The 27,323-nt window shown below is 36.7% G+C and overlaps 2 protein-coding genes across 6 annotated transcripts; one reads left to right on the forward strand and one right to left on the reverse strand.

Annotated features, from left to right (window-relative positions):
* Positions 1-15,062, forward strand: LOC133854347 (beta-amylase 8-like). The gene is made up of 10 exons (XM_062290502.1): positions 1-574; positions 1,473-1,697; positions 4,829-4,909; positions 5,202-5,405; positions 7,413-7,607; positions 7,889-8,053; positions 8,657-8,917; positions 13,119-13,331; positions 13,551-13,770; positions 14,540-15,062. The coding sequence occupies exons 1-10, from the start codon at positions 173-175 to the stop codon at positions 14,566-14,568; spliced, it is 1,995 nt and encodes a 664-aa protein (XP_062146486.1). The 5' UTR covers positions 1-172; the 3' UTR covers positions 14,569-15,062.
* Positions 15,063-16,017: 955 nt separating this feature from the next.
* LOC133853647 (alkylated DNA repair protein ALKBH8 homolog) lies at positions 16,018-26,836 on the reverse strand. Of its 5 annotated transcripts, XR_009896695.1 has the most exons (9): positions 26,714-26,836; positions 25,631-25,962; positions 25,052-25,153; positions 24,819-24,905; positions 23,042-23,167; positions 22,545-22,835; positions 21,266-21,331; positions 16,533-16,946; positions 16,018-16,304 (listed from the first exon to the last, which is right to left on the reverse strand). XR_009896695.1 is itself a non-coding variant. In XM_062289641.1 (8 exons), exons 2-8 carry the CDS (start codon positions 25,931-25,933, stop codon positions 16,890-16,892), a joined length of 1,032 nt encoding a protein of 343 aa, XP_062145625.1. In that variant the 5' UTR covers positions 25,934-25,962; positions 26,714-26,836; the 3' UTR covers positions 16,340-16,889. The 5 variants fall into 5 exon arrangements, 4 of the variants coding, with proteins under 4 accessions (XP_062145625.1, XP_062145626.1, XP_062145628.1 ...); XM_062289641.1 differs by lacking the exon at positions 16,018-16,304 and having other exon boundaries at positions 16,340-16,946; XM_062289642.1 differs by lacking the exon at positions 16,018-16,304 and having other exon boundaries at positions 16,340-16,946; positions 26,763-26,830.
* Positions 26,837-27,323: the final 487 nt, after the last annotated feature.

Below are 27,323 nucleotides of genomic sequence, written 5' to 3' on the forward strand. Positions count from 1 at the left end.
AAACCAAGTAGATAAGAGTAGAGGGTAGAGCCACCTTGCGGAAACGAAGAAATTGTGAATTGCTTGCTTCTATTGGTGCTACCAAAGTAAAGCAATCAGCAGTGTCAGTATGTATATCTCCAATGCAAATGCCAATGCAAATGTAAGAAAGTGACGACCACCAAAGAGCAAGATGAGCAGCATCAACAACAGCGTCGACGACGACCACCACGCCCTCAGACGACAACACCCCCGAGATCTCGACCCCGGCTCCGACTACCTCCCTACCCCTCAGCCTCAGCCGCGCAGGCCCCGCGGCTTCGCGGCCACGGCGGCGGCGGCCACAACGGGGCCCAGCGCAGGGGCAAAGGGGAAGAAGGAGAGGGAGAAGGAGAAGGAGCGGACGAAGCTCAGGGAGCGCCACCGCCGAGCTATCACCAGCCGGATGCTCGCCGGGCTCAGGCAATACGGTAATTTCCCTCTGCCCGCGCGTGCGGATATGAATGATGTACTCGCTGCCCTCGCGCGTGAGGCCGGCTGGATAGTCGATACCGACGGGTCCACCTACAGACAGTCGCCCCCTCCTTCACATTTGGTTTGTGTCACAAATTTCGGACTTGTATTCTCATTTTTCCTCTTAAGCTTTTTTCTTTGGCTCTGCTTCACCTGTGGCATGTTTGGTTGCCGAGAAAATGGAAAAAAGTTCCAAGTTTTTGAATTCCTTTTCCTACGGAAAAATGTTAAGTGGAGGGTCCAAGTTCTCAGCTCTAAAATCATGTTGTAATCATCATCTTGTTATCCGTAACCGATGATTCGGAAAAGAAAAGAACAAGGTAAATTAAACGAAAATGGTGTTGAGAGTATCTCTAAAATCAAGTTGCGGGCTTGAGTCGGTTGATTCCGGGTGTGAACACTTGGTTGTTGCTAAATTTTTGAGAAAGAGGAACGGGCAAATTTCTGTGAGAACGTTTAAGGGGAAGATTGTCAGGCAGCTAGCCGGTTATATTTTCGTTTTAAAAGATTATGTTCCTTTTTCTTTGTGAGAATTCGGTAAATGTTGGACCTGTCATATACTTCTTCACATAATTCTGGTTTCTTGTTATTCTGCAAATACCATTTAGTTGAATGATTTCCGAACGAGACTATATAAAACATGGACATGTAATGTTTTCTGCCTTGGTGTCTCCCAGTTTCTGGGCTACACCCAAAAAGTAAAGTTGTGTTGTCTTAAACAATCCCTGTTTTTTTTTTATTTTTCTGGAGAACCTTTTGTGCCTTGTGCGGGCCTGACACATATTGTTGATGTTGAAATGAGTTTGAGACGCTTGAAGACATCTTTTTTTCCCTTTGTTTGTAGGAAGTGAATTTGAAACTGACCCCCGAAGGAAGTTTGTAGGAAGTGCATGCATCATAATTATTATTTCTGTATCTACAAGTTAGATACATATTATTGTACATGATTGCATCATAAGTGAGTTTGTTTGCATTGGCAGGCGGCATTTCCTGTGAGGTCGGTTGAAAGCCCACTATCTGCTAGTTCTTTGAGAAATTGCTCTGTCAAAGCAACGATGGACTGTCAGCCATCAGTTCTTAGAATCGATGAGAGCTTGTCTCCGGCGTCTCTTGATTCTGTTGTACTTGCAGAGAGGGACACTAAGAGTGAGAAATATGCTAGTGCCAGTCCCATCAATTCAGTTGAATGCCTGGAGGCCGATCAGGTTAACTTATGAACTAATTCATGTGACTACGCATCGTTTAAGTAAAGTCCACCTTATTTAATAATGTGGTCTAAATACCTATACTTTTTTTTCTGCATGACTCAGTTGCACTTGAGTAATTGATTAGAGAGCATTAGCCTGAGTAAGGATCCTTAGTACTATTCTTGAATGTCATCCTTTTTGGTTTCACGGTGACTTGTCACTGCTCTCTTTCCATATATATATATATATATATATATATTTTAATAACATCTTTGCCTATAGTTAAATTTTTTGGTAGTTACCAAAGTACTGAGACTTATGCTTAATTAATTCAGCCTGTGAATGTTGCAACCTTTTCCTCATCTTTGCACTTGAATGAATTAGGTGGATACAAATGTGTATTTATCAAATCATTGATATGGAACTAAATATATGGGCCTTTATAAAAAAAAAATGTATCTGGGAGAGGTCAAAACCATTTCATTGTTATTTGTATTTCCTTTTGTAGTGAAAATGATAGAAATAGAGATGACTCTGCTAACCCTCTTCTTTTCCTCGATGCTTATCGATGGAAACGTGGAGGACTCTAGACGTGGGTAGTTGGACAACTGCAGTTCATGGCCACGTGAAGGACTATCTAGACATGGGTAGTGGTGTGCTGCAGTTATTCATGGGTAGTTATTTAGTGCATGGGTAGTTTAATATTTTAGCGGGTAGTTTTATTCTCAGTGACGTAGCTCTAGTATAAGATGGGTTCTAGAATGTGGAAAAGAGATATTGAATATTGTATTGACATTTGTCATTGTGGTTTATATCCAGCCCTAATTGGATTCATTTGTGGTTTCTCCTACCCGAAAGGAGTCATTATCTATCTATTCTATTCAATTAGTCGTGGGTTCCTATTAACTTGGTATCAGAGCTGTTCCACCATTTAGAGCATGGCTACCAACAAGGATTGCATTGAGAAATTGGAATTAGAAATTCAGGAGCTGAAAGAAGTAATGCAGAAGATGAATACAGAATCACAGTCCAAGTTTGCGGAGCTTAAGGAACTCTTCTTCAAGGTTTTTGAACATGGTGAATCATTTGCAAACAAAGGAAACAGATCATTTATGGGTCACAGAAATCATTCTTCCGGGCACTTGAATGGTTCTAAAGGATCGAGTAATTTCACTAAGTTGGAGTTTCCTCGGTACTCGGGAGACGACCCCAACGTGTGGCTGAACTGGGTAGTTCAGTACTTTAATTATAAGCAGATACCGGAGGAGCAAAAGATATCCCTGGTAGCCTTTCATCTCGAAAGTGAAGCCAATCAATGGTGGCAATGGGTTCAAAAGTTGTACAAGGAAGAACAAGTACCCATCACATGGGAAGGCTTCGAACAGGAGTTGCTGATTCGATTCGGTCCTACCGAAGTTGAAGATTATGACGAGGCACTTTCAAGAATCCAACAAGAAGGGACATTGCGGAATTATCAACAAGAATTTGAGCGTTTGGCAAATCGGGTGGTTGGGTGGCCTCAAAAGGCTCTCGTGGGAACATTCCTTGGAGGGTTGAAACAGGATATTGTATCTGCTGTGCGAATGTTCAAACCGAAGACCCTCCATGACGCCATTGAGCTAGCACGCATGAGAGATGATAATCTCTCTAGAGACTGGAAGATTGCAAGCGGTGAAGGGCGAACTGTGTCGACAAATTCAGCCGGGTACTCAATACACACTACACGCCCATATTCATCGGGTGCTGCCAAGAAACTGTCGTGGGAAGAGATGCAGAAAAGAAGGGAGAAAGGCCTGTGTTTCGGTTGCAATGAAAAGTTCACACCAGGACATCGTTGCCAAACACCTCAAGCACTCTCTATTGAGGTTTCTGCAACGGAGGAAAGGTTTGAGGAGTTCGAAAATGGCGACACCAAAATTGTGAGTGGTAAGCGCGGAACCGAAGAGGTTGAACCTCTCATCAATTTCTCCACATGAACCTTGAGGACAAGGTTCTTCTTCAAGGCGGGGCGATTGATGGAAACGTGGAGGACTCTAGATGTGGGTAGTTGGACAGCTGCAGTTCATGGCCACATGAAGGACTATCTAGACATGGGTAGTGGTGTGCTGCAGTTATTCATGGGTAGTTATTTAGTGCATGGGTAGTTTAATATGTTAGTGGGTAGTTTTATTCTCAGTTACGTAGCTCTAGTATAAGATGGGTTCTAGAATGTGGAGAAGAGATGTTGAATATTGTATTGACATTTGTCATTGTAGTTTCTATCCAGCCCTAATTGGATTCATTTGTGGTCTCTCCTGCCCGGAAGGAGTCATTATCTATCTATTTCTATTCAATTAGTCGTGGGTTCCTATCACTTACACTGGAAGTTACGGAATTGCCTGACTTAGATGGACTTCCTTTTATTTGTCAATTACAGCTAATGTAATTACAAGTCACGCACATGCACAGGATTGAATCCCTGACCTTACCCTCCACCCATTGTATATGTGGGGGAGGAGATGCCACTCGGTCCAATGACTGTTGGTGCCTGACTTAGCTGTACTTTCCGCTGCATAATTAGGTGCTAGTAATGTGATGGTAGCTAGGCAATGTTGAGTCAATGAAATTTGACTATCAAGAATGATAATGATATGCACGTACATGCGCACAAAAAAGGACACACTCACACGCATGCTTGTACATCCACACACCTGGAGTTGTATGGTGGCTGTGGACCTTGTCATCTACAATTTAGCCTCAGTATCAAATTGATCAGATGATAATAGGTGATACAATTTGCCAGGTTTGAGAAGCACTAGTAGTAAACACAAATTGAACTTCTTATCAAATAATATAAGGAAGTATTATATATTAGTAAATTGTTGTCCTTCTAAATAAACTCATGCAAAAAATTCTTAGTAAATCGTTATCCATTTTTTGGCAAAATACAATTATCCAAAAATGGGGACAATGCTAACTTTCATCTGGAAGTGGGGAGTTCAATATTACCCTGGTGTATGTGTCTGCATGTGCATCTGTTGCATGATTTTGGTTCATGTTCTACTGACTTTCTTGGGACGGTTGTTAAGTTCGGTGGCATTACTGTCTGGGGAGCTTCTTTGTGTTTTAAACTGTCAAGTATGGAAACGTCTGATTGTCTGGTTTTGCAGCTTATGCAAGATATTCGTTCTGGGGAGCATGAGAATGATTTTACTGGCACTCCAAAGGTCCCTGTTTATGTAAAACTTCCAGTAAGTATCTGCCATTTTGCTGCTATAATCTCTTGTATTGAGATTAATCTTCTGATAAGCAGTTATCAAAAAAAAAAAAAAAAAATCTTCTGATAAGCAGTTAGTTTTCTGCTTTGCTTTCAAAAAAAAGAATTTTGAAAAAAAGAAGAAGAAGTTTTCTGCTTTGCTTTCTTTCATCTTTTAGTTATGTTTTATATATTTTCTTCTACAGTCACAAGTTATATTATGAGTACTCTATTCAGATTTTGTAATTATTTCTATGAATTGTAAAATACTTAGACTTCTGTGGCAGGTTGGTTTTATCAACAATTTCTGCCAGTTGATTGATCCTGAAGGTGTTAGACAGGAGGTTAGTCATTTGAAGTCTCTAAACGTAGATGGCGTTGTAGTAGATTGTTGGTGGGGTATTATTGAAGGCTGGTCTCCACAGAAATACATGTGGTCTGGCTATAGGGAACTTTTTGGCATTGTCCGAGAATTCAAGCTGAAGTTGCAGGTAGCTTCTCTGGATTTATTTGAGCTGTACATATTTTTGTGTGTGTTTGCCATAAGTTCAAATGTTTTGTACTTGTAAAAATATGTGATATATGTATAGATACATGTATATACATATTTGATGATGAATTGTCACGGTAGATTGATAGGATTTCACCCATGTTTACATACAGTGTCTTTTTTCGTCCCATTTACAATATAGGGCTATGAACACCTTGTATCAGAAACATCAAGTAAAAAGATATAAATCTGATCATTATTTTCATAAAATGCCGACCACACTTCTTTGGTTCACAATTGGAATGCCATTTTTTTTGCTCCACTAATTCAGTCTAAATATAGAATATGTCCATCTTTGTTTTTTGTAGTTTAAGTTGAATGGTTTGGATCTATAAAATATTGCACTATTGCACCTATCAAAAAAAAATATTGCACTATTGTATGTGAAATGGGTGAGACCTCAGCCATATTTATCCCTATATATTTGTATGTATATGTTACGGACCTCCGTAACGGGGAATGAACGATGATGATTTGGATGGTGATGAGCGTGGGATAGTAGAGTATTCGAGGTACCCTGGGCCTCCTAAAATTAGGGTTATTCGAGAAACCCTAGAAAACTCCTAAAGCAACTACTAGAGTTGTTTTATAATTTTTCTTCTTGATATTATTCATTCTTCAATACCCCTATTTATAGGGTTACAAGCTAAGAATACGGAAACAATAAATAAATAAATATTACATAAATAATACTAAACCTAATGGGATAATTAATTCCCTTATTTCCTTCTTTAATAAAAAACCTAATATAATGGGATATAAATCCCTTAATCTTGGGATTCTTGCTTTATGAGCAAGACTCATTATTTTCCTAATTTATTATAAGAATAATACCATACTAATAAACCTATTATTCTCTTAAACGATAATACGACACTTACCTAATTTAAAACCTAATTCTAATTACCTTAGGTACGTAACAGTATATATATTGATGAATAAGTCATCACCTGAACATTTGGGTGTCTTGGATGTTTGGGGTTTTTGGGTGTTTTCTTTGCTTTTTTCAGCTTTTTCTGGTTTGGTTTCCTTTGTATACTTCCTGTATGCTTAGGGGCACCTTACACCTTTTTAATAATATTTCTATGCTTATCTTTAAAAAAAAAGTCATCACCAGATCCTTTTGTCAGAGTGATGCCTAGATCCAACATCTTCCTAGGTTATATGAAGCAAAATGATATGTATCTTTCTTGTTAACTCATTCTTTTTTATTTTGGTGAAATTGTGAGCGTCTTTAATGAGATAGAGCTATCAAAAGTCAAAAATATTTTAAAAATGTCTAGATGGCATAAACTCTAATGTCATCTATCAATTTAGTGGATGGAATTATGTAGGACTCATGATACACACTCCATTTGTTTTTTCATGATGTCTCCTCCATTAAGTGTCAGGTGGTGATGCTGATAAAGTGTACAATTTGCTTAATATGTTGTATATCACATCAATCAAGATTTTATGAAAGAAATGTAAGTCAATATTTAGAAGAGTTTCAGTTTATGGAATTTTCATCACATCTTGTTCAACATTTGAGTCTTCTTATAAGGACAAGTGTATAGGGCTCTTAATTTTTTCTTTATCATCTACTGGATTTATATTTGTATGAATTTGCTTTCATTGTTTGCAAACATTTCCATGTTTTCCGAGTTTTTTACATTTTCTTAATTTTCATTTTGTTCTTGTCGCTGTTTTGTGCCTTTCTTTGGTCTCTGAGCTTCTGAGTGATTTCTTGAACCAGACCGAGCAAAGAAGCTCAATATGCATTAATACCTAAAATTTTCATGTCATAAATTGTAATCTTTTCTTGTAAGTAAGAATGTAGGGCTATTTTAAGAAACATATATATGACTGCTTTTTATGAGGGTTTCTCTACTCAATGGTCTTTTGTTATAATCTATGCATTTCTCACACTTTTTAAGTAGTTTTTGATGTCTCTTTTAAAACTCTGAAGGTTGTAATGGCATTTCATGAGTATGGAGGAAATGACTCTGGTGACACATTGATTACCCTCCCACAATGGGTTATGGAAATTGGAAAAGAAAATGGGGATATATTCTTCACAGATCGTGAAGGAAGGAGAAATACTGAATGTCTATCTTGGGGTATTGATAAAGAACGAGTTCTAAAAGGAAGAACTGGCATTGAGGTATGAAATCTGTAAGTTGTATCGATACTTTTCTATCTTGCCTTTGTTATGGAAAATGAAGCTGTAACAAATTTATGCACAGTTTTTTAATCAAACTTTTACTGAGACTTTGTTGCTTGCTCTGTTGTATCAATCTTTGTTGGTGTTCATTTCTTCTAGTTAGCTAAGCACAAAAAGGTTGTGCATTGCATAGTCTTCTATGCATAGGACCTATTGTTTAAACTCATTTATGCTTTGTCTATTGGATTTTTGTGGCTTATTAGCAGTCCCAATATATGCAGGTCTATTTTGATTTCATGAGAAGCTTCCGGACCGAGTTTGATGACTTGTTTGCAGAGGGTCTCATTTCTGCTGTAGAAATTGGACTTGGAGCATCTGGGGAACTGAAGTATCCATCCTTTTCGGAAAGGATGGGTTGGAGGTATCCTGGTATCGGTGAATTTCAGGTAACTATTAAACCTAATTACCCCCTAGATACATACACAAATACATTCATACGCGCATGCATCTATCCCTTCACTTTTATATACTTTTCCTCCATTGTAGACCTTTTATTCTGTATATTGTAGATTTCTATTTTTAATGAAAAAGGAATACATTCCAATCTTCCCAGTGCTTTGCTATCCTAGTTCTTTTTATGTGTGGGAAAGGAATGTACCCTAGTCTCCCTGCTATTTGTTGGATCCTCATTTCTAATGATTATTTTCAGGACGTAAAGTATTGAACATATTTATATACAAACAGAAATTATTATGATATATACATTACATATGTAAAAGTAATGCATGCATACATCACAAAAGCACACAAAAAAACATGCTAATATATTCATGGAATATAGGCTGTTGTTTAGAGAACTCTTCTTATGGCTGGAAATTTTTTGCTTTACCTGTTATATTCCAGTTAGTGAGGACCGTGAGGTCAAGATATGCATGTTGTAGTTCTATACATGTTTTTATACCAAAGCTATCATGGCTTCTTGTTATTTTAAAATTAAAATTATGCTCATTATAACTCCATTCAACTTATACTGGTCACATTTATGGCAGTGCTATGATAAATATTTGCAACAAAGTCTGTGCAGAGCGGCTAAATTGCGAGGGCACTCATTCTGGGCTAAGGGTCCTGATAATGCTGGTGAATACAATTCTAGGCCAAATGAAACTGGGTTCTTTTGTGAACGAGGTGATTATGATAGCTACTATGGCCGCTTTTTCCTCCATTGGTATGCGCAGTCACTAATAGACCATGCAGATAATGTTTTGTCTCTTGCAACCCTTGCATTTGAGGAAACGAAAATAATTGTTAAGGTATGTATTGGTGCATCTCATGTCATCTATACAAAATTTAGTATGCTAAGCTGTATTTTCTTCTCTCTGTTGGTGTTGCTTATCAATTATAGTAAATAACCATTTAGATATGCCATTGAAATCCTAAAGTGAAACCTGTGATATATTACTGATATTTGAGGCACTGCCTGTCTTTTCACCCCAAGCTTCTCTACAACTCATGACTTCTCTCTAAAGTGACCTCCACTTAAATGATCACTATTATCACCTCCATAACAAATCCAAGTGTGCTTGGGTTTTGGCTTAGCTGGTGAACTTAATATGGGGAGTTATATTTTGATTTTAAATTTCATTCAGGTCAATGAATTGCATAGTAATCACTACTGTCATACAGTTGGACTTGTTTTATGATTTGCTTTGTCCTTGGTCCTCACTGATTTAATATTCAAACTTGCATGCAGATGCAAGTTTAACGTGAAAAAGTAAAGTTAGAATATTTGTAAATTTCACATTAGAGTCTTTGGGCTCGTTGTAGAAATGTGCTTAATATGTTATATCTTTGGGTGTCGGCGCATAGCCCGGGTAGAATGTCGTTCGCTGATTTTTTACTTTTTTGTTCGTTTCTTTCCTCTGATTAGGGGCACTTTTGTATACTTCCTGTGTACTAGGGGTGCGCCCCTTTGCGCTTTTTATTGAATTATTACTTATAAAAAAAAAAATGATATCATTACATGCAACGGTGATGCACTTTTTCACTTTTGATTTGAAGGTGTAGTATTTGGTAACATGGGAGAAGTAGGTGTGAAAGTATGGAAGGGCTGGATTATCATACAACCTGTCTCCACCTACCTCTACCTCTTTCATTGTCAAAAAATGATTCAAACAACCACCAAAAAGCCTTTGCAATCATTATTTAAAAAATTTAAAAGTTATGATTTACTAAGTATTTCTTGACATTGAAATTTAGAATGTGTGAAACCGAACATGTGACAATGGGTTGTGCCAATCTCGTGGTCCTTCATACTATTAGAATTTGCTTAATATAAATGATGTGGTGGAAATGGCTGAGTGGTTCTTTGATAGAAAAGTATGTTGGAGGCAAGGTGGACAAAATTTTAGAGAAAAAAAGATGGCAATCTGTTTTATTTATTCTTTTTTCTTTTCTTCTACTTTTTTTTTTTCAAGGAAGAGAGCTGGAAAGTAAAAGGGACTAGAATAGAGCAAGTGAACATATCTTTTGTTGGCATGTTAGTTTGGTTCTTCTACTTGAGCTGCATAATGGGTTGAGAAATATTTGCTCTCATCTAATCTAGTTGCTCACAAGTACCATAAGTCACATAAAATTGGCCACCAAAACCTTCCCTCAAATTATTGAAACTCGCTTGGCTCTTTCAGCTTTTCTACCTCTCCAATCACCATAGCAATTGTTTAGTGGTACCTCTCTTGCTTCACCCGTCTTTGTTCCTAAGATCTTGAAATTGGTATTCACAATTTTGTTTTTTTGGTCCAAGTTAAATTTTTGGAATAATTACCTTTTCCCTCATCTATTACTGGCCATTGTCAATATGCTACCACGAACTTACACTTCAACCAAAAGAGAGCATTGAACTACAATTTATGAGAAATGCTAGACATCCCAAATTTTTTTCCCAAAAGCTAGTTCCCAAATGATGTGTCACAATCCCATGAAATTGTGGCACATTTCCCAAAATGATAGATCACATGAGATTGTGACACCTCATTTGGGAATTAACTTTTAGGAAAAAAATTTGGGATGTCTTGCATTACCCACAATTTATATACCCAAGCCCCCCTTCAGTCAATCACATTTGTGAAAAGACTCAAATACCCTGACTCAATTCTTAAATTTACATATAATACCTTAAAATTAAACAATTAAAATAATAATAATAAAATAAAATAAAAGGAAAAGAGGGGGTGGCTAGCATTGAGGTGTCAGTTTGTGGTGGCATATTGATAATGGCCGGTAGTTGATGGGTGAAAAATGTAATTACCCCTAAATTATTTTTGATGATTTTTTCAATGCTTCTAAAAATATTATGGAAATTCAAGTGTATTATTGTAAATTTGATGCGTAATTGGAAATTGATTGAATTGATACATGATGGTTATATTTGACTTTTGGTTTTTGCTTTGATTGAGAGAATGAAAAGGCTTTTTTAGCTTTGGAGCAGAGTAGGAGGATGTTTGAGAAGTCTGTAATTTTAGAATGGAATTGGAAAAAAGAACAGTCACAATGGGTTTTGCAGCTTTCTTTTCTTTTCAAACCATTTTATTAGTGCAGTTGATCAAAGTTCAAACCTTTCTTAGTGAGCATAGTAGACAATAAGATGTGGGATGTGGGAAAATAAAATAATTTTTAGATGTTTTGTTTGAATGCTTGACAGAGAGAATTTGGAAAGTCTAGGAAAAACAAAAAATGTCAACGTCAAACAAGGATGTGAAACTAGGAGTTTTGCACATTGATACTCTTCACACACATGCACACTGATATTGGACACTTCGGGGTTAATTTGGGCCAAGTTTGTGCACTGGAATTAAAGAAAAAAAAACAGGATTTGAGCGATTGAAAACCCAGTCGACCAACCCTTCGACCGGTAATACATCATACAAAAACCTGAGAGAATTGGTTGAAGATTTGTTGAAGCTAGGTCTATCTAAGCGCACCAGTTGATAGGGTGGTTGATCGCCACTTTGACCGGCACACCAGAGTATGACGGCTAGGGTTTTTCATGCGTATTTTATGTGTTTTTGCTTGTTTTTAGAGGTTTTAGTAATAATTAGTCATTAGGGTGTTTTATGCCTGTGGCCTATAAAAAGGTGTGTTATGAACTTGTTTTCATAATTGTTTGTTATTGAACAAATTTTTTTTTTTTTTAGAGTTTTCTCTTATTTTCCTGGTGGATTCCACTTTGTCTTTGGTGGATTCTAGAACCCTCTTGAGTGATGTAATTAACTCTCGAGCCCACCACCTTCTCATTGCATCACGCAACACAACTTGCGTAATTTACTGGATGGGCTAATTCAGTAAACGTTTGATTCTTCCTGACCTGCAATTTATGGCTAATTCAAATCCCGTCACGTCCAGGTTTGGACGTGGTCCATTTATTTATATGTGAAATGATTGACCTGTACTCTCTGCCCTTGACGAGGAACATACGCGATGGGATATGATTGAAGATTGTGAGCTTTAGGGGCTTAGGGGTTTAGGGGATTAGGGTTGGGTGGTTTCGTGGACTGTTTTTAATGGGGGCTGTTTCTATTTTGGGTTTTGGGGCTCTCGAGGGTTTTGGGTGGTGTTGGGTTATGGGGTTTTTGAGGGTCTTGTTGGGTTCTGCTTTATGGGCTAGCTGGGCTCTTCCTTTGTATACTCCCTGTGTACTAAGGGGCGCCTTACGCTTTTTTTAATAAAATTTCTACTTACTTATAAAAAAAAGAAAAGGTTTGGACGTGGTCCATTTATTTATATGTGAAATGATTGATTTTGCTTACATTATTCTACTCACATATACTTGAGAATGTTACAACCATTTTAGTAAGGTATGATAATGTTTACTTTAATAGATAAAATATGCACATTTAAGCAATTGTCATTAAACTAGGTATCTGACTTGATGGGACCAAATTCCTTGTTATCTTCATGTTTCTTCAAAGGTGGATAAAATATGCACATTTAAGCTATTGTCATTAAACTAGGTATCTGACTTGATGGGACCAAATTCCTTGTTATCTTCATGTTTCTTCAAAAAAGTGGTTATTTATTTATTTACCCTATTATCCCTGGTCCTATGGATGAATTACTTCTATATAGAACCACTTAGTATACTCATTAACCGCTACATTTTGAAATAAAATGTACACAAAGCACTCTAAACAGCTCTCGACCAAGTTAGGTAACAAATTGCAACTTTTACTTCTCCCACTTCCACTCATGCCCTGACTCTACTGGTGAACTAGTGTGCTTGTCTTTGTCCCTGGAATAACTTTAAAAGAAAAAAGACACAAAAGGAGGACCCTGGATTTCTTCAAACATTGCACATTACTCCTACCAATGGATAGGCTCTGTCTATATACCAATTTGATGGTGTGATAGTGTTTGATTATGGATGCAGCTAGTATATGCTTTGTGGTAGCATTTCCTAATATCTTATTATGGAGTTCTTGTACATTAAATAAATAAACAAAAGATGCTGATGTGCAGGTTCCTGCAGTTCATTGGTGGTATAAGACTACTAGTCATGCAGCAGAGTTAACGGCAGGATTCTATAACCCTACAAACCAAGATGGATACTCTCCAGTTTTTGAGGTTCTGAGAAAACACTCAGTGACGTTGAAGTTTGTTTGCTTGAGATTTCACGTTTCTGGTCAGGAATATGATGAAGCAATGGCTGACCCAGAAGGTTTGAGTTGGCAGGTGATAGTTATTTCTAATGTCTTTCAACTTCCCATTTACTCTCTCTCTAGGCTATATTGGGTTTCTCCTGCCGGGAAATACTAGCAGCCTTTGGCACACAATCTTTTATTGATGTTGATACAATGCTGGTTAAGTCAAAATGTTTTAATATCACTTAAATATATGGATGGAATAATGTCTTTGGTATAGGTGATAGATGATACTCATTTATTCTTATAGGTTTTAAACTCTGCCTGGGATCGAGGATTGACTGTGGTTGGTGAGAATGCACTTCCATGTTATGATAGAGAAGGGTACATGAGCATGGTTGAGATGGCCAAGCCCAGAAATGATCCTGATCGCCGCCACTTTTCATTCTTTGTGTATCAACAGCTAACCCCTTTGGTTCAGGGAACAATTTGCTTCCCAGAGTTGGATTACTTCATCAAATCCATGCATGGTAAGGAGTCTTATAACTCAATTGTATTTGTTTGGAAATATTTTGTGGGGTTGTCTGGACAAATCATGAAACAAGTTGTTCCACCATATGCTTTCAATTGTGCAACTTAATATTCCTTATAAAAAAAATAAAAATAAAAATAAAATTGTGCGACTTATTATTCTGAAAAGGGTAAGTTGTTCTCATTTAACTCATTTGAATTGTTTGTAATGCAATATGAGATGTAATGTCGTCTTTACAGTCTCCCTTGTTTATAGAATATTACTGAAGATATCAAGATGACCGCTCCAGAGCCGTTGTCATCTATGGATCAAAAAAGAAAAGAGTCCTCTCACGAAACAATCTCTTGAACTTTTGAGATCAAATTACGGAACGTTAGTGTGGTGACGTCAAAGCATAATTATATTCCTCTTCTGGTTTGTTCTTTTTTGTTTTTTTTTTCTTTGGGCGGTATTGATGCATTACTGTGATTGAAATGAAATGTATCCAACAAATGAGTCTGGTGCAGATTCCAGAAAACAAAAGTTAAAATAGGGTTAGTCCCTTGCATGCTTTGAGCGTGAATTTACTTGTTTGTGTATGATCAGATGAAATGAGAATGTTAGTAAATCCTTCTAGCGACAGTGTTCTCATTCCACAATTTTTCCATCACCCAATATATGTAATGCTAGAAGCTGCCTTCTCGTTATGTTAATTCTCATGAAAATATGCTTGGTTTACCATTTTTTTTTTCTCCTGTTAAATGTTTATTGTTAATCATTTTTTGCAGGTGAGATAGCAGGTGATCTAGTACCCTGATAAGATCAAGCCATCAAGGTGTGTACTTTGTTCTTTTGTGAAGGATATTAAGAAAACATGTGCTGGTTTCAACTGAAGGCCATTTAAGGTGCAAGTGACATGAAAGCTAAGGATTTTATGGGGGCTTAAACTTAAAGCACCTGAGCAGCTTAATAATCTAATTAGTTCGACGTCTTAGGTTAAGTTATGTTTTTGACTTGTGGTTACTGTATTCCATATTGTAATTTAATCGATTTAATGTCTGCTTACTGAAGCTAGGGCAGAGGTAAATAGGTGTTTCAAAAGCCTAAATTTAAGGAGTTTCAATGTTCAGTAATTGAGGATATTGTATATTATGTATTAATTAGCAAGGGTAGTTTGGTGTAGACATGAGGAGCCACAACGAGGAAGGCATGATGTATTAGCTCTTGAAGCAAACTTGTGATCAATATGTAAGGTGTAAATTCTATCTTGTTTGGGCATGAGGAATTAATGCATCCACCAACTCTTTTTTATTCCTGTATACTTAGAAAAAATAAAGGAAAAATCTGAAACCACCACATTCCCCCACCCCCCTCTTGATAACGCACTACCACATTACTTGTATGTATGTTCCAGGACATAGCAGTCTAGCAGATGTCTCTCTCGGGTAAGGATCTTCAGCAATTTGGTTAATAATTGTGAGACAGTTCATATGTAATCTACCTACCTAGGTAGGTGTGGGCCGTGTGGCTGGGCAGCCCAAAATTCTTTTCTTCTAAAAGTAGCTTTAAAGGCAACAGGTTAACAAAATTTCATTTTGTACAATCTTCATACATTTTTTCTAACAGTCCTTGCTAAATCAATTCTAGAAAAAAAAGAAAAAAATGCTAAAATTTAGGTGTTGGTTAGAATTTAACAGAATTTGTAAAAATATTTATGTTTAAATTTATGAAAATTTTTATAAATTTTTTTTAAAAAATAAATACAAATGCATTTTGAAATTTTGGCATAATTTAGCCCAAAGATGACAGAATACCCTTATTTGAGGATTTTTAATAGTTTAATATCCCAGTTCGAAAAAATTGATAGTTTAGTATCCTTTCGTCAAAATACGTGATAGTTAAGTACATTTTTGTAAAGTTACATATATATATATATATATATATATATATATATAAAACTCGGCCATCCCCAATCCCACGTAAAAGTAGCAAGTTTCTTTAGGCCTATTCAGCCACACCTTTAGAGGGTGGTTTAGTTGGATAAAAATTCACCATCCGAATTGCTAGCAATTTGAACAGGTAATATAAGAGAGTTCATATGAGACTCATTTGTCTAAGTGACTGAGTAATCCAAAATTTATTTGAGCAGGTAAATTTCATATAGGACTTCTTACATTACCTACTCAAATTGCTAACAATTCAGACAAATAATTGCTGTGAATCCTAATCCAGTTTGCCTATCCTCAAAAATTTCTTTTGAGGTGGTTGAACCACTTTTTGAGAGCGGCTAAACCATTCTCAAATTATCTCCTTCTATTTTTTTCTTCCCCCCTTTTTTATTTTTTGTTTAAGCTACCTCAGCCAACATTCCGAATTTGGTTTGACTACCCCCAAAAGGCGTATTGGTAGGTAAGTATTGCATTTTCAGGGGTTTCCAAGCCATAAACATGTTGATTTGGCATGTACAAATATGAGCCTCTATGAGCCTGAACCAGAACCTGGAAAATTTTGTATGCTTTCCCAACTCTAGTAGGGAGCCTCATTTAGCTACCACTGAAAAAAAAAAAAATTAATAATAAACATAATAATAATTCTGGAGAAAATGAACTTGCTGACAAAAAAAATTAGCAGGTGCAACATCAAGCTAACATTAGAGCCCACTTCCTTGAAATCACTCCATTATCCAATCACGGGGCAAGAATGTAATTTGAGAAAAGAAAATATTTTATAAAAGAAAATCACTGAATTCCATGATTTCCTGTCACAACAAAAGCTTTGTACCTTGAAATCTTTGTGACCGTAAAGCTTTGTTTCCTTCTCCACTACTCATTCCATTGTAAGACCAGCAACGAACACAAGTTAGCAACAAGAACTTCCTGTTTGGAGATCCAGGAAATAGAGATGCCTGATCTTGCTGTGCAAGACAAAAGAACCTACTATCTATTGTCAAGGGAAGGAATCATCTGTATGATCATAGGAAAACAAGAGAAGGAATCATCTTGGAAAATAAGTCCAACTCATGATTGTATTGCTCTATACTAACCATCTCCTACAAACAATTATAATTGCTGTTATAACAGAGCGTTGAATAATCAGCCTGCATCTTCAATCAGAATGAAAAGTTGAAAACCAGTCCTCTTATCTATGAGAATCACAGTATTGGGGAAATTCACATTGGCAAGGATCTGTTTTAGCCTGAAAAAAGTTGAAGTAATTAGTTCATACAGGAGAAATGGGGAGAAAGGAAGAAACAACTGTGAAAACACCGAACTTGTATCACAAATTAGTACAGAACTTAACTAAAAACACACTAGTATTCAAGTATGGCCAAGAACAAATTGAAGATATTCTATGAAAATAACATGATTCATATTTTTCCTTTTTTTTTTTTTTTTGTATTGATAAATGACGTTAATCAGCAACTAGTTTCTTCACAAAAAGCCTGTGTACAAAGCACAAAGCTAAATTGAATTGTGTGGCCTGTTATACTATACAGAGAGGTTTCCCACTATACAATTACTTACAACTTTATCTTTTTTGTAGAGACCAGAAAAAGGAAAAGAAAATCTAGCTCTTTAGTAACTTTTTTTTATTGTAAGTAATTTAATCTCATTGAAAAGCGCAAATGGGTGCAACCCTAGCACACAAAGTATACAAGAGAATCCCCTATTCAATAGAAAAAGAACAACAAAGTTCAAAAAGTCAGAAAAACTAGAGAAGAGAAAACTATCATGGGTTGCTATCCATGTGTAAAGGGAGTTGAATATATTCTTTTTTCAGCTCTATCATTGGATTCTCTCTATCTTCAAAGCTTCATTCATTCCGTTTTCTTCAAATACACCACATTAAACATAAAGGACCCAACCTCCAAGCTTCCAAAATTTTACGACGCCCCACCTAACCTTCCTAACTCATCAAGAACTCTTTCACCCTTCTAGGCATAACCCAATTCACACCAAACAAATTAAATGACGAGCTTCATAAATCTCTTGCTACTTGACAATGAAGAAGAAGGCAATCAATAGATTCCCCACTCCTCTTACACATACAACACCAATCCACCACAATGATGTTCCGCTTCCTCGGGTTGTCTAACATCAATAGGGTTATCTAACATCAATATTTTTTCTAATTCTACCATTCACAAAAAGAACGCCATTCTCAAAGGGGCCTTAACTCTCCAAATACTCTTCCAAGGAAACAGGACACCTGTAGATATAGTTAACACATGACAATATGACTTCACTTCAAACTTGTGCCTCTTGGAAGGGATCCAACATATTCTATCCACATCTCCTTGTCTTACTCTTAGAGAACATCTCAAAGAAGGAGTAGACTAAATCCACCTCCCAATCCAGAACAGGTCTAGTAAAAATTATATTCCATTGAATCCTTCCATTTCGGAACTGCAAATGAACCGCCACCCACACGTCCTTGCAATGTGCGATACTAAACAAATACGTATAAGATATCTTCAACGGTTGTTCCCCATGCTACACATCATGCCAAAAATTGATTTGTGACCCATCACCCACCTCAAATATAACAAATTTTGAAAAAGTTTCCCACCCCCTACTTATATATTTCCACACGCACTCCAAATGGCCATGTTACCTCTTTGGAACACCTCCCCTTGAACTATCATATTTAGTATCTATCACCAATATCTAGAAAGCCTCATTCTCCGTAGCATAACGCCACGACCATTAACCCAATAAGGCTTGATCAAACTGAATCAGATTTCTAAGCCCCAAACCACCTAATTTCATTGGAGTACAAATTCTCGACCAATTCACTAAAGGAAACGTAAACTCATCACCTATCCACCGGCTAAAAAGTCTCTCTTAAGTTTTTCAAGCCTATTAGTCACACCCATTGGAATAGGGAAAAGAGACAAGTAGGCAAACTGGAAAGAGTTTTATTTATTTTATATCAAAGTCAATCTACCTCCCTCAGATAAAATAAAGCCTTGTTTCATCCAGCCAACCAACATTCCACTTTTTCAATTATCCCATTCCAAATGGATGTAGCCTTGTAAGACACACCCAATGGCAAACCCAAGTACTTCATCGACAAAGATGATACACTCTACAGCCAAGAATACGAGCCAAACCTTTTACATCTCCCACATTGCCAAGTTCATAATTTGCCTCACAAAATCTGCAAACAATATGTGGTACACTAGAGTCATTATTCCTTGACCCCACCAAAAAACCAAACATAAGTGTTGTATCCATTGTAGCAGTCATCATCCCGCACATCGCCTTAATAACAACCACAAACAATAATGGCTATAACAGGTTCCCTTGTTTCAATCCACAAGAACTAAAGAATCTAGACGGTGAACCATTAATAAAATAGAAAATCACACCAAAGAAATACAATGCGCTATCCAATCCCTCAATTTCTCCCCAAATCCACATCTCTTCAACAAATATAACAATAATTCCCAATTAACATGATCATACACATTGTCTAAGTCCAACTTACACAACACTTCTGGTTCCCCAGATCTAATCCATCTATCCAAACATTCATTAGAAACCAAAACTGAATCCAAATAACTATGCATGTATAGGTGTACATGCGAATGCGGTTATTTGTAATATCCGCAGCTGCATCCATATCCGCAAAGTGCGGATATTAATTTTAGATATTCGTATCCGCGCCCGCATCATGTTAAATTAATTGCATATTAGGTGATGGGCCTTTTGGGCTTTCTTTGGGTCTCTATTAGAGTTTATTTTAAACGATTTTACAAATAATTTAAGCCATTTTTTAGTGTTTTGGGCTTGTTTAATTTTTTTTTTTTAAGCCCTAATCTTTTGAAAATATATTGATTTCACATTACTTTTGCATTTTTGACCAAGTGTTGCACGAAAAAGCAACACAACCAACCAAACCAATATAAACATAACCTATACTAATCCAAAACGACATCATTTTAGTATTAAAAAGAATTTAATAAATATAATATATATATATAAGAAATATATAAAATATATATCATATAAAAAGGGTTTGCGGATGCGGTTAATAACCGCATTCACGTACCCTAAAACCGCTATTTGCATATGCGAATAGTGATTTTTGCTAACTGCATCCGCATGTGCGAATGGCGGATGCGGGCGGTTAATATCCACCTGCATGTACACTTCTATATGCATGTCTTTGGATGGTTTACTTGGAATTGTCTAGCTTAAAGCGTGGAGTGATGATACTATAGTGAGGGTGATTAAGTTGAAATTGTACAATGGAAAGGTTTCCAATTAAGAAACATTCATGTTTGGGTGCCCTCCTCTGTTGTCGTCTTCCTTAGAGGTGGATGAATCTTTGAAGGGAGGTGATTTTGAAAGGGTTGGTGGTTTTCCTGAGGCAGTGAGAGATGTTAGGTTCTATTTTCAAACTCTGGGGGTTTCCCACGAGGGGAATGTGAAGGGCTTTTTGGACTTAATGGCTCAAGTTGATGAGGAGCAACGCCAAGAGGTTTCAGTCTCTACTCCTAAGATTAAAGGGAGTAGAGAGTTGAAGAACTTAGAGTGCTCGATTAATTTTGATGCTAAGGGTTTTGGTTCTAGCTGGGGTAAAGGCAAGAGGGGCCTGTTGTGATGTAATGTTTTCTGGGTTTTGTGGGCTGATTCCTGTTGGGGTGTTTGGGTTTCCGCTCGTTTTTGGGTTTTGCAACTCTCTCTCTCTCTCTCTCTCTCTCTCTCTCTCTCTCTCTCTTTGATATTCTTTTTGTATACTTCCTGTATGCTTATGAGCGCCTTTACACTTTTAATAAATTTCCCTATTTACCTATAAATAAAAAAAGATTTTATTTGTGGTTCTTTTGTAGAGAAATTTATAAGGTAATACAAGTACAACTAGGAGTAGAAATAAGGGAGTAACCAAGATAAAAATCTTAAAAAGATCCAAGGGCATGTATACAATTTTTGCTTGGTTGGTCTCAAGGAGATCTCGAACCATATTCCCTCAATGTATTAGAGCTTAAAAATGACAAAAATATGCTCTAGATGCTTAGTAGTAAGATATCCAGTCAGCGGAACTGAGAATGTTCAAAGACATCTATGAGAAGTAAACGAAGTAACAAATGCCACAAGTTTGAATAAAAGAGTTCATGAGAAGGTAAAACAACTGGAAAAAGATAACATGTTTGCACAACTGGGCTTAATTGCAGATTTGACGCCTGGGTGGTGATGGTGGGGGTTAGTTAAATTAATAGCATTGACCAAACATAAGCATTTCTAATTCAGTAAGTCACTAGATTTTGCAGATTTGACGCCTGTAGGCCATCTGCCAAATCATTGTCAACAAAGATGGCATATAGATGATCACACAATTGAAAGTGCAGGTACTGACTTCTCGGAATGTGTACAATGAGCAACCAACTTAATTGATCCATGCTATAGAGTACATCCAGAAATGCATTCAAATATAGAATTTATTACTGCTAGAATGTGAAGGTCAATGCATCTGGCAGCCAACAAATTTAAAACTAAAATCTCAATCACCTTACGAAAAGTGAAAGACACTCTCCTTGAACCCCTTCTAACAACGCTGTCCTTCACCAAATCAATCTGTAAAACAAGAATCATTGACATATGCCTTTGGTAATGAAAATAACAATGCTAAAGCATAATTACACACACACACACACAATATGTTTTTTTTTTTTTTATAAGTAAGAAGATTTTATAAAAAGCGTAAGGCGCTCCTAAGTACACCGGGAGTATACACAGGAACAGCCAAAGCCAGCCCACAAAAAGAAAATACAAATAAACCCACAAGGAACAACCCTAAAACCCAAAGAAGCCCCCAGCAAACACCCAAACCTGCCCCGAGAGCACCCCAACCCAACAAAACCCTCAAAACTCACAAGAAAACCTGATCAACCCACCCAGCCCTACACCATGTGCGCTTTGCCTTTCTTGCGTCGGGAGGAAGCACAAGAATCCCCGTAGTTGATGGAGCTTGCCAAATTCAAAACTTCCCTCCTACCCTTAGACTTTGGGCGCGTTGCCTTAACTCCCCGGTGGAAGTAAATTCAATGGCATCCAAAATCGCCAAGGACTGGTCCAAACCCTCATCACTTTCCAACTCCCAATCTAAAGCCCAATCGGGAGGAAAAACACCCAAAGGGAGAGGGAAATCGCCATCCTCCCCATCCCATAACTCGTCGCCCTGCTCCCGCACAACCACCTCCCTCTAGATTGGGTCAAACTAACCTCTCCCTTAATGGTGGTAGAAGAACTCAAAGCTGCCACACCTTCTATGACAGTCAGAATCGACGCAGTGCTCGGATTGAGAAATATGTTAATCATAATAAAAGCAATTTCATATAAATTTAATTGAAATAGAAAACATATATCATGTCGTTAACTAACATAAAAATCATTGTTTCATTAGAAACAATTAAGAAGACTCCACATGGAAAGCAACTCATTAGAACGGATTAAACATTATAATAGCAACTCTAAAATAAAGTACTCCATCAATATAACTAAACAGATACATTATAAAAGGTCAGGAAATTCATGTACTCAATCTGCCCTTAAACCACTAACCCCCTGGATAAGAGAAATGGAATGCTATGATTGGAAGGTTTCTCCAGATAAAATACTTTCGCCTGTTTTTCTGGCCTTCCAACATATTTTATCACTATATTTCACATTATTGCAGCATCCTAAAATTTTTCAAATTACAATTTACAAATTGTTTTCAGAAGCATTCCTCAATTTGAACAAATTTCAGTATAGAAACAGTTGATGACCCAAGGATAATATGATATACCTTGTGGTGTGGAATGTAATGATGCCAAGCATAACGAGCTTCCCCAGATAAAAGGAGCATGGACCGAGGGGGAAGATAGATAGCCCTCCTTAAGAAATTTGGGCCATTTTCAGGAGTTTGCACCATTGTACTAGTACTTGAGGTATCCTTCGGAAGCCAAGCACCTTCTGTGTATCTCCTGAACTCCATTATGCAAGGCCCAGCTAACGAAAGGCTGAAAATAAATCCCTCAAATGCAGAATGGGTGTCTATATGGGGAGATAATCCCACCCCACGTGGGTACTCATTAACCTGTAACATAATCATTGATCTTCAGTCTTAATTATGAAACATGAATACAAGTACCCATCATCTTAAAAAAATCTAAAGCCATTATATAGTGACAAGGATCAATACATAACAGCTATGAAAGAAATAATAATAATATAAAGATAAAATTGTCAATTCAGAGAATACAATTACAAACAATTTATGTACAGAAAAACATTACCACATACCGTCAGTTGGTCCAAAACTATATTTGCATGATTATCAAGGTTCGGAAACAATGAGATCCTTTCAAGAATGGGAGAAACAAATGACGGAAGTTCACCTAAGTGCTGTCTCGTATTAACATTCCTTGTCTGTACCACCAAAAGAGTGGAGAAGGAATCAGGAAAAAGCAAAAAAAAAAAAAAAAAGGAAAGGCAGAACACCGAGTATTTGACATTCCTACAACACATTTTTTTTTTAAGATAAGATCTAACTCTAATTTAGAAAAGAGATCTAACAGTAATAAGCAACAATTACCATCAGAAGAAGGAAACAAGAAAAAGAACAATGGAATATTATTCTGAATAAGCAACAATATTGTACAACAGATCTGTACAACATTTACAGTTGCTTCTATCCCATTTAAGAAAAGTCAGACCACCACAAGGTCACAATTCAATGAATTCACGGTTTCCAAACAAAAGAGACCAGCAATATGAGACTTCCCATAAATGCCCAAAGAACACACACCCATGCTGCAAGTACCAAACTCCAAGTGGCAACCGATCTAGCATTTCTCATTCCAGCAATGACTTCTCTAATTCAATCATTTAAACATGATTGCCTTGCTTTATAATCTTTTTCTACACCAATATAAAATCCTCAAGTCCTTAGTGACCGTTATGTAAATTCTGCTACAATCTTGCTTATAAAACATATTCAAAACAATACCAAAGAGCCCTAATGCGTACGCAACCACTACCTTGCACCACTGCATATTGGCTAGAGAAGTTCTTGTTGGTCATTTAGACTTTGTGAAGGCTAGATTGTTTTCCAATGTATTTGGATATGGAAAAATAATACATGCATACAAGTATATCCATCTACTTTGACAAAGGTCAGACCACCCGAGGTTTGTGAAACATATATTATAAGTCCTTAATCTTAGGTGGAAAAATATGGAAAAGCTAAAAGATACATAGAATGAAGCTTAGGTCAAGGTGTCAAAAAGAATGGATAGAGGCAGCATGTGCAGCAAGGTCAACATATTTAATCATAAGATCAAAGTTGTTTTTTATTTTTTTATTTTTTTTATTTTTTATTTTTTTTTTATTTTTTATATATAAGTAATTCAATATTAATTTTTTTATTTATAATTAATTGAGATATCATTAAAAGCGTAAGGCGCTTCCATGTACATAGGAAGTATACAAGATAAGCCACCTAAGAAGTAGGGGCAAAAAGAAAAGTAATTCAATGTTATTAGAAAGCTCAAAGAGACGCAATCCAAGTACACATGAAGTATACAAAAGAGACATCTACTTGGGGAGAAAAAAAAGAAAAAAAAAATTCTAGAAAATAAGAAAAGTGAAAACTACCGGTAGCAACCATCTACCCATAAAGGGTTTTGAACAAAATATCTTTTAACTCTACCACTGTTCTCACATGAGATCAACATTGTAGAACTAAAGTCATTCCTCAGTAATCTATTAGAGTTCTTCCTCTAATGACTTAAGCCAAAAAATAGTTTAAAAAATAAATACATAGGATAAAATAAAAACAAAGAAAGATATGAAAGAAATGCTGCCAAGAAATCTTCTAGAGCTGCTATGACAGGGATAGCAAAGAAAATTAATTACTATTTTTACAATACAAAATCCCAGAAAGTCTAGCTAATAATATATGCTGACTTGTATACATATCATCTCTAATATACATGTACACATGCATGCATGCATACATACATACATACATAAGTATCAAAGTGGCAGGAGGAGGCTAGTTCTTTATCATGTGGCATACTTCGTAGCAAAATTCATAGCCATAATGCTGAACCCTTCTTTTGGCAAGACTTTTCCAAGGCTTATCATCAACTGCTGCGAGCAATTCCTGAAAAACCAGGAAAAGTCACAGATAGAATATAGTGAAGGTCAAAAAATTTCAAGTGCCATTTAATTAGACAGGACTCAAAACTTAAATGCAAAAGACGAAATAAAGCAAAGACAAAGTACTGCTATAGATGACAAATGGCCTACCTCCTCTTCTTTGGGGCTGACAAAGTCATGCAATAAGTAAAGGCCTGGAATGTTCAAATCCAAAGCCACCAAAGACACTGGAACTGAGTCATTAACCTTACCCTGAAGTAATTATCAAAGAATAAGAGAGATATAAAACAACTGGAGATTGCAGCAAATGTATAATAAAAGGTTATGAATCTTGTTGAGTCATTAACATATCTATTTGCAAATTATGTGGGAAGATCTACTAACTACATTTGAAGAGATACTTCCAACGCAAGAATCAAAACATTCATGGAATAATCTATTGAAATTTGAATATCTATTAGGCACAAATAAAGGAGTTCGTTGAGAATTAATCAAGCAATCGCCAACCAAATCGTAAGGAGTCTGTGTTGAGAAAATATCAGTTATCACATCTATCACTCTCAATTAGTTTTAGTATGAATTCACCTATTACATTAGTAATTCATTACAAGAAGCCAAATAAACAATGCAAACAATGCAAACCTTGCAGAAAGTGAACCAAGAACCAGCATGATAAAGTCTGAGCTCAAGCATTTAAAACTCTCAAGCAAGTCAGGAGACGTCTTATACCTGCGAAGTAGGTTGAAGTACTGAATACCGAATGTGCAAAGAACGGCCTCCAAGGTCAGGACAAGGGTGTCCATCTAATGCTTCCAAGGCAACTCTGGCAGAACTCTCATCACAATAAGAAACAATGACACGGGCACCGCTCTCATCGGCAGCACAGACTCCTTTCACTTCCCCAAAAGCACTGAACACTGAGGCAATGGTGTCATGAGAATACCCCACCGCCGGCCCACAATTGGCCACAAAAAGGTTGGGACTCAACTCGCCTTCCACACCCTTTGGACGCCCAAATCTTGGCAATCCCATTACTGATATTATCCCAAGTTCTAGTCCAACTATAAAGTCACTTTGTTAAAACCTTCGTATAACTTACAGCACAAGTGTATACATATATATACATATAAAAGTAATTGGCTCTAAGGGTAGGGAAGAGGGAATTCGAACAAGTGTCGTCTACTTCATAAGGTGTGAGGTTAACATACAGCACAAACAACCATATAAGAAAATCTTCGGAAACAAAAAAAAAAACACATTCGTAAAAAATAAACAATAACTGACATGAACGAAATTCAGCAAATCCAAACAATAACTGCGTTTGGACGATCCCTGAAGAAGGATTATCATATTTTTCTTTAACAATGAGTAAATAGTAATGCTAAATGTAACAACAAACTATACTACAATTGGTGCAACTGTAAAGAATGGTATCCATCAGTTAACCACCAAATTCATGGTGGGTGAGATCCTGTGGTATACACGGATTGACAATGTAGCAGCAACAGATATTTGTGAAGTCCATTGAGCAAAAACACCAAATACTAACTCTAAATGAAATCTTAACACTTAGGATTAATTGGGCTCTAATAGGTTCATTGAAGCAGACGATGTTTGTTTCAACATATTGAACAGACTCTCTTTTCTCTTTTTGCCATCAATGCTTTAGCGGAAGGCACAAAAGTTACAAACTTCGCCGAAATTACAGAGAACGGGTAATCCAAACACGCCCTGAACTACACCCTTTTGAGAATACAATCCATCACACGAGAGAGAGAGAGAGAGAGAGAGAGAGAGAGAGAGAGAGCTTACTTGTAGGAAGCCGTGTATTCGATGCTAAAAGGATTTGGGAGGAGCTTACCAGATGGGGGTATTGATCTTAGTGTGCCCAGGGTTCTTACCCAAAAGGTCCGAAACCAAACTGCCCGGGGTGGGTTTTTCAAGGACAATTATGTGTCGGGTTTAGTCCAATCTAATTAAATATTCAGATTTTTTAATCTTAATTCGTTAATTTTGTAGGAAATTTATATATAATTTGCAGATCGTATAAAAAATTATCAGCTTTAAATATTATGTGTTGAGTTTAGATCATGTCGAGACATAGATATAAGACTACATTAGGTCAACCATAATCTGATCTATTTAATTACAACTCAGACTCCTCAATCCTAATCCACTAATTTTACATTGAATTCGTATCAAATTTACGAACCGTGTAAAAAATTGACGATCATAAATTCTTGTGAGGTTGAACCAAAGTGGCTTGTAGAGACCCTGGCTGGTCCTGGTCCTCCATATACTCTTCAAAGCTTCCATATTGGCATGTTTAATTGCATAGCAACAATAGCAAGAAAAATTTGGCTACATAAAAATACAGTAGTCTTTGGAGGGGAACTCATCCACCCTTCCCAGTTAATCAAAA

The sequence above is a fragment of the Alnus glutinosa genome, chromosome 13, assembly GCF_958979055.1.
Source record: "Alnus glutinosa chromosome 13, dhAlnGlut1.1, whole genome shotgun sequence".
NCBI classification, from domain to species: Eukaryota; Viridiplantae; Streptophyta; class Magnoliopsida; order Fagales; family Betulaceae; genus Alnus; species Alnus glutinosa.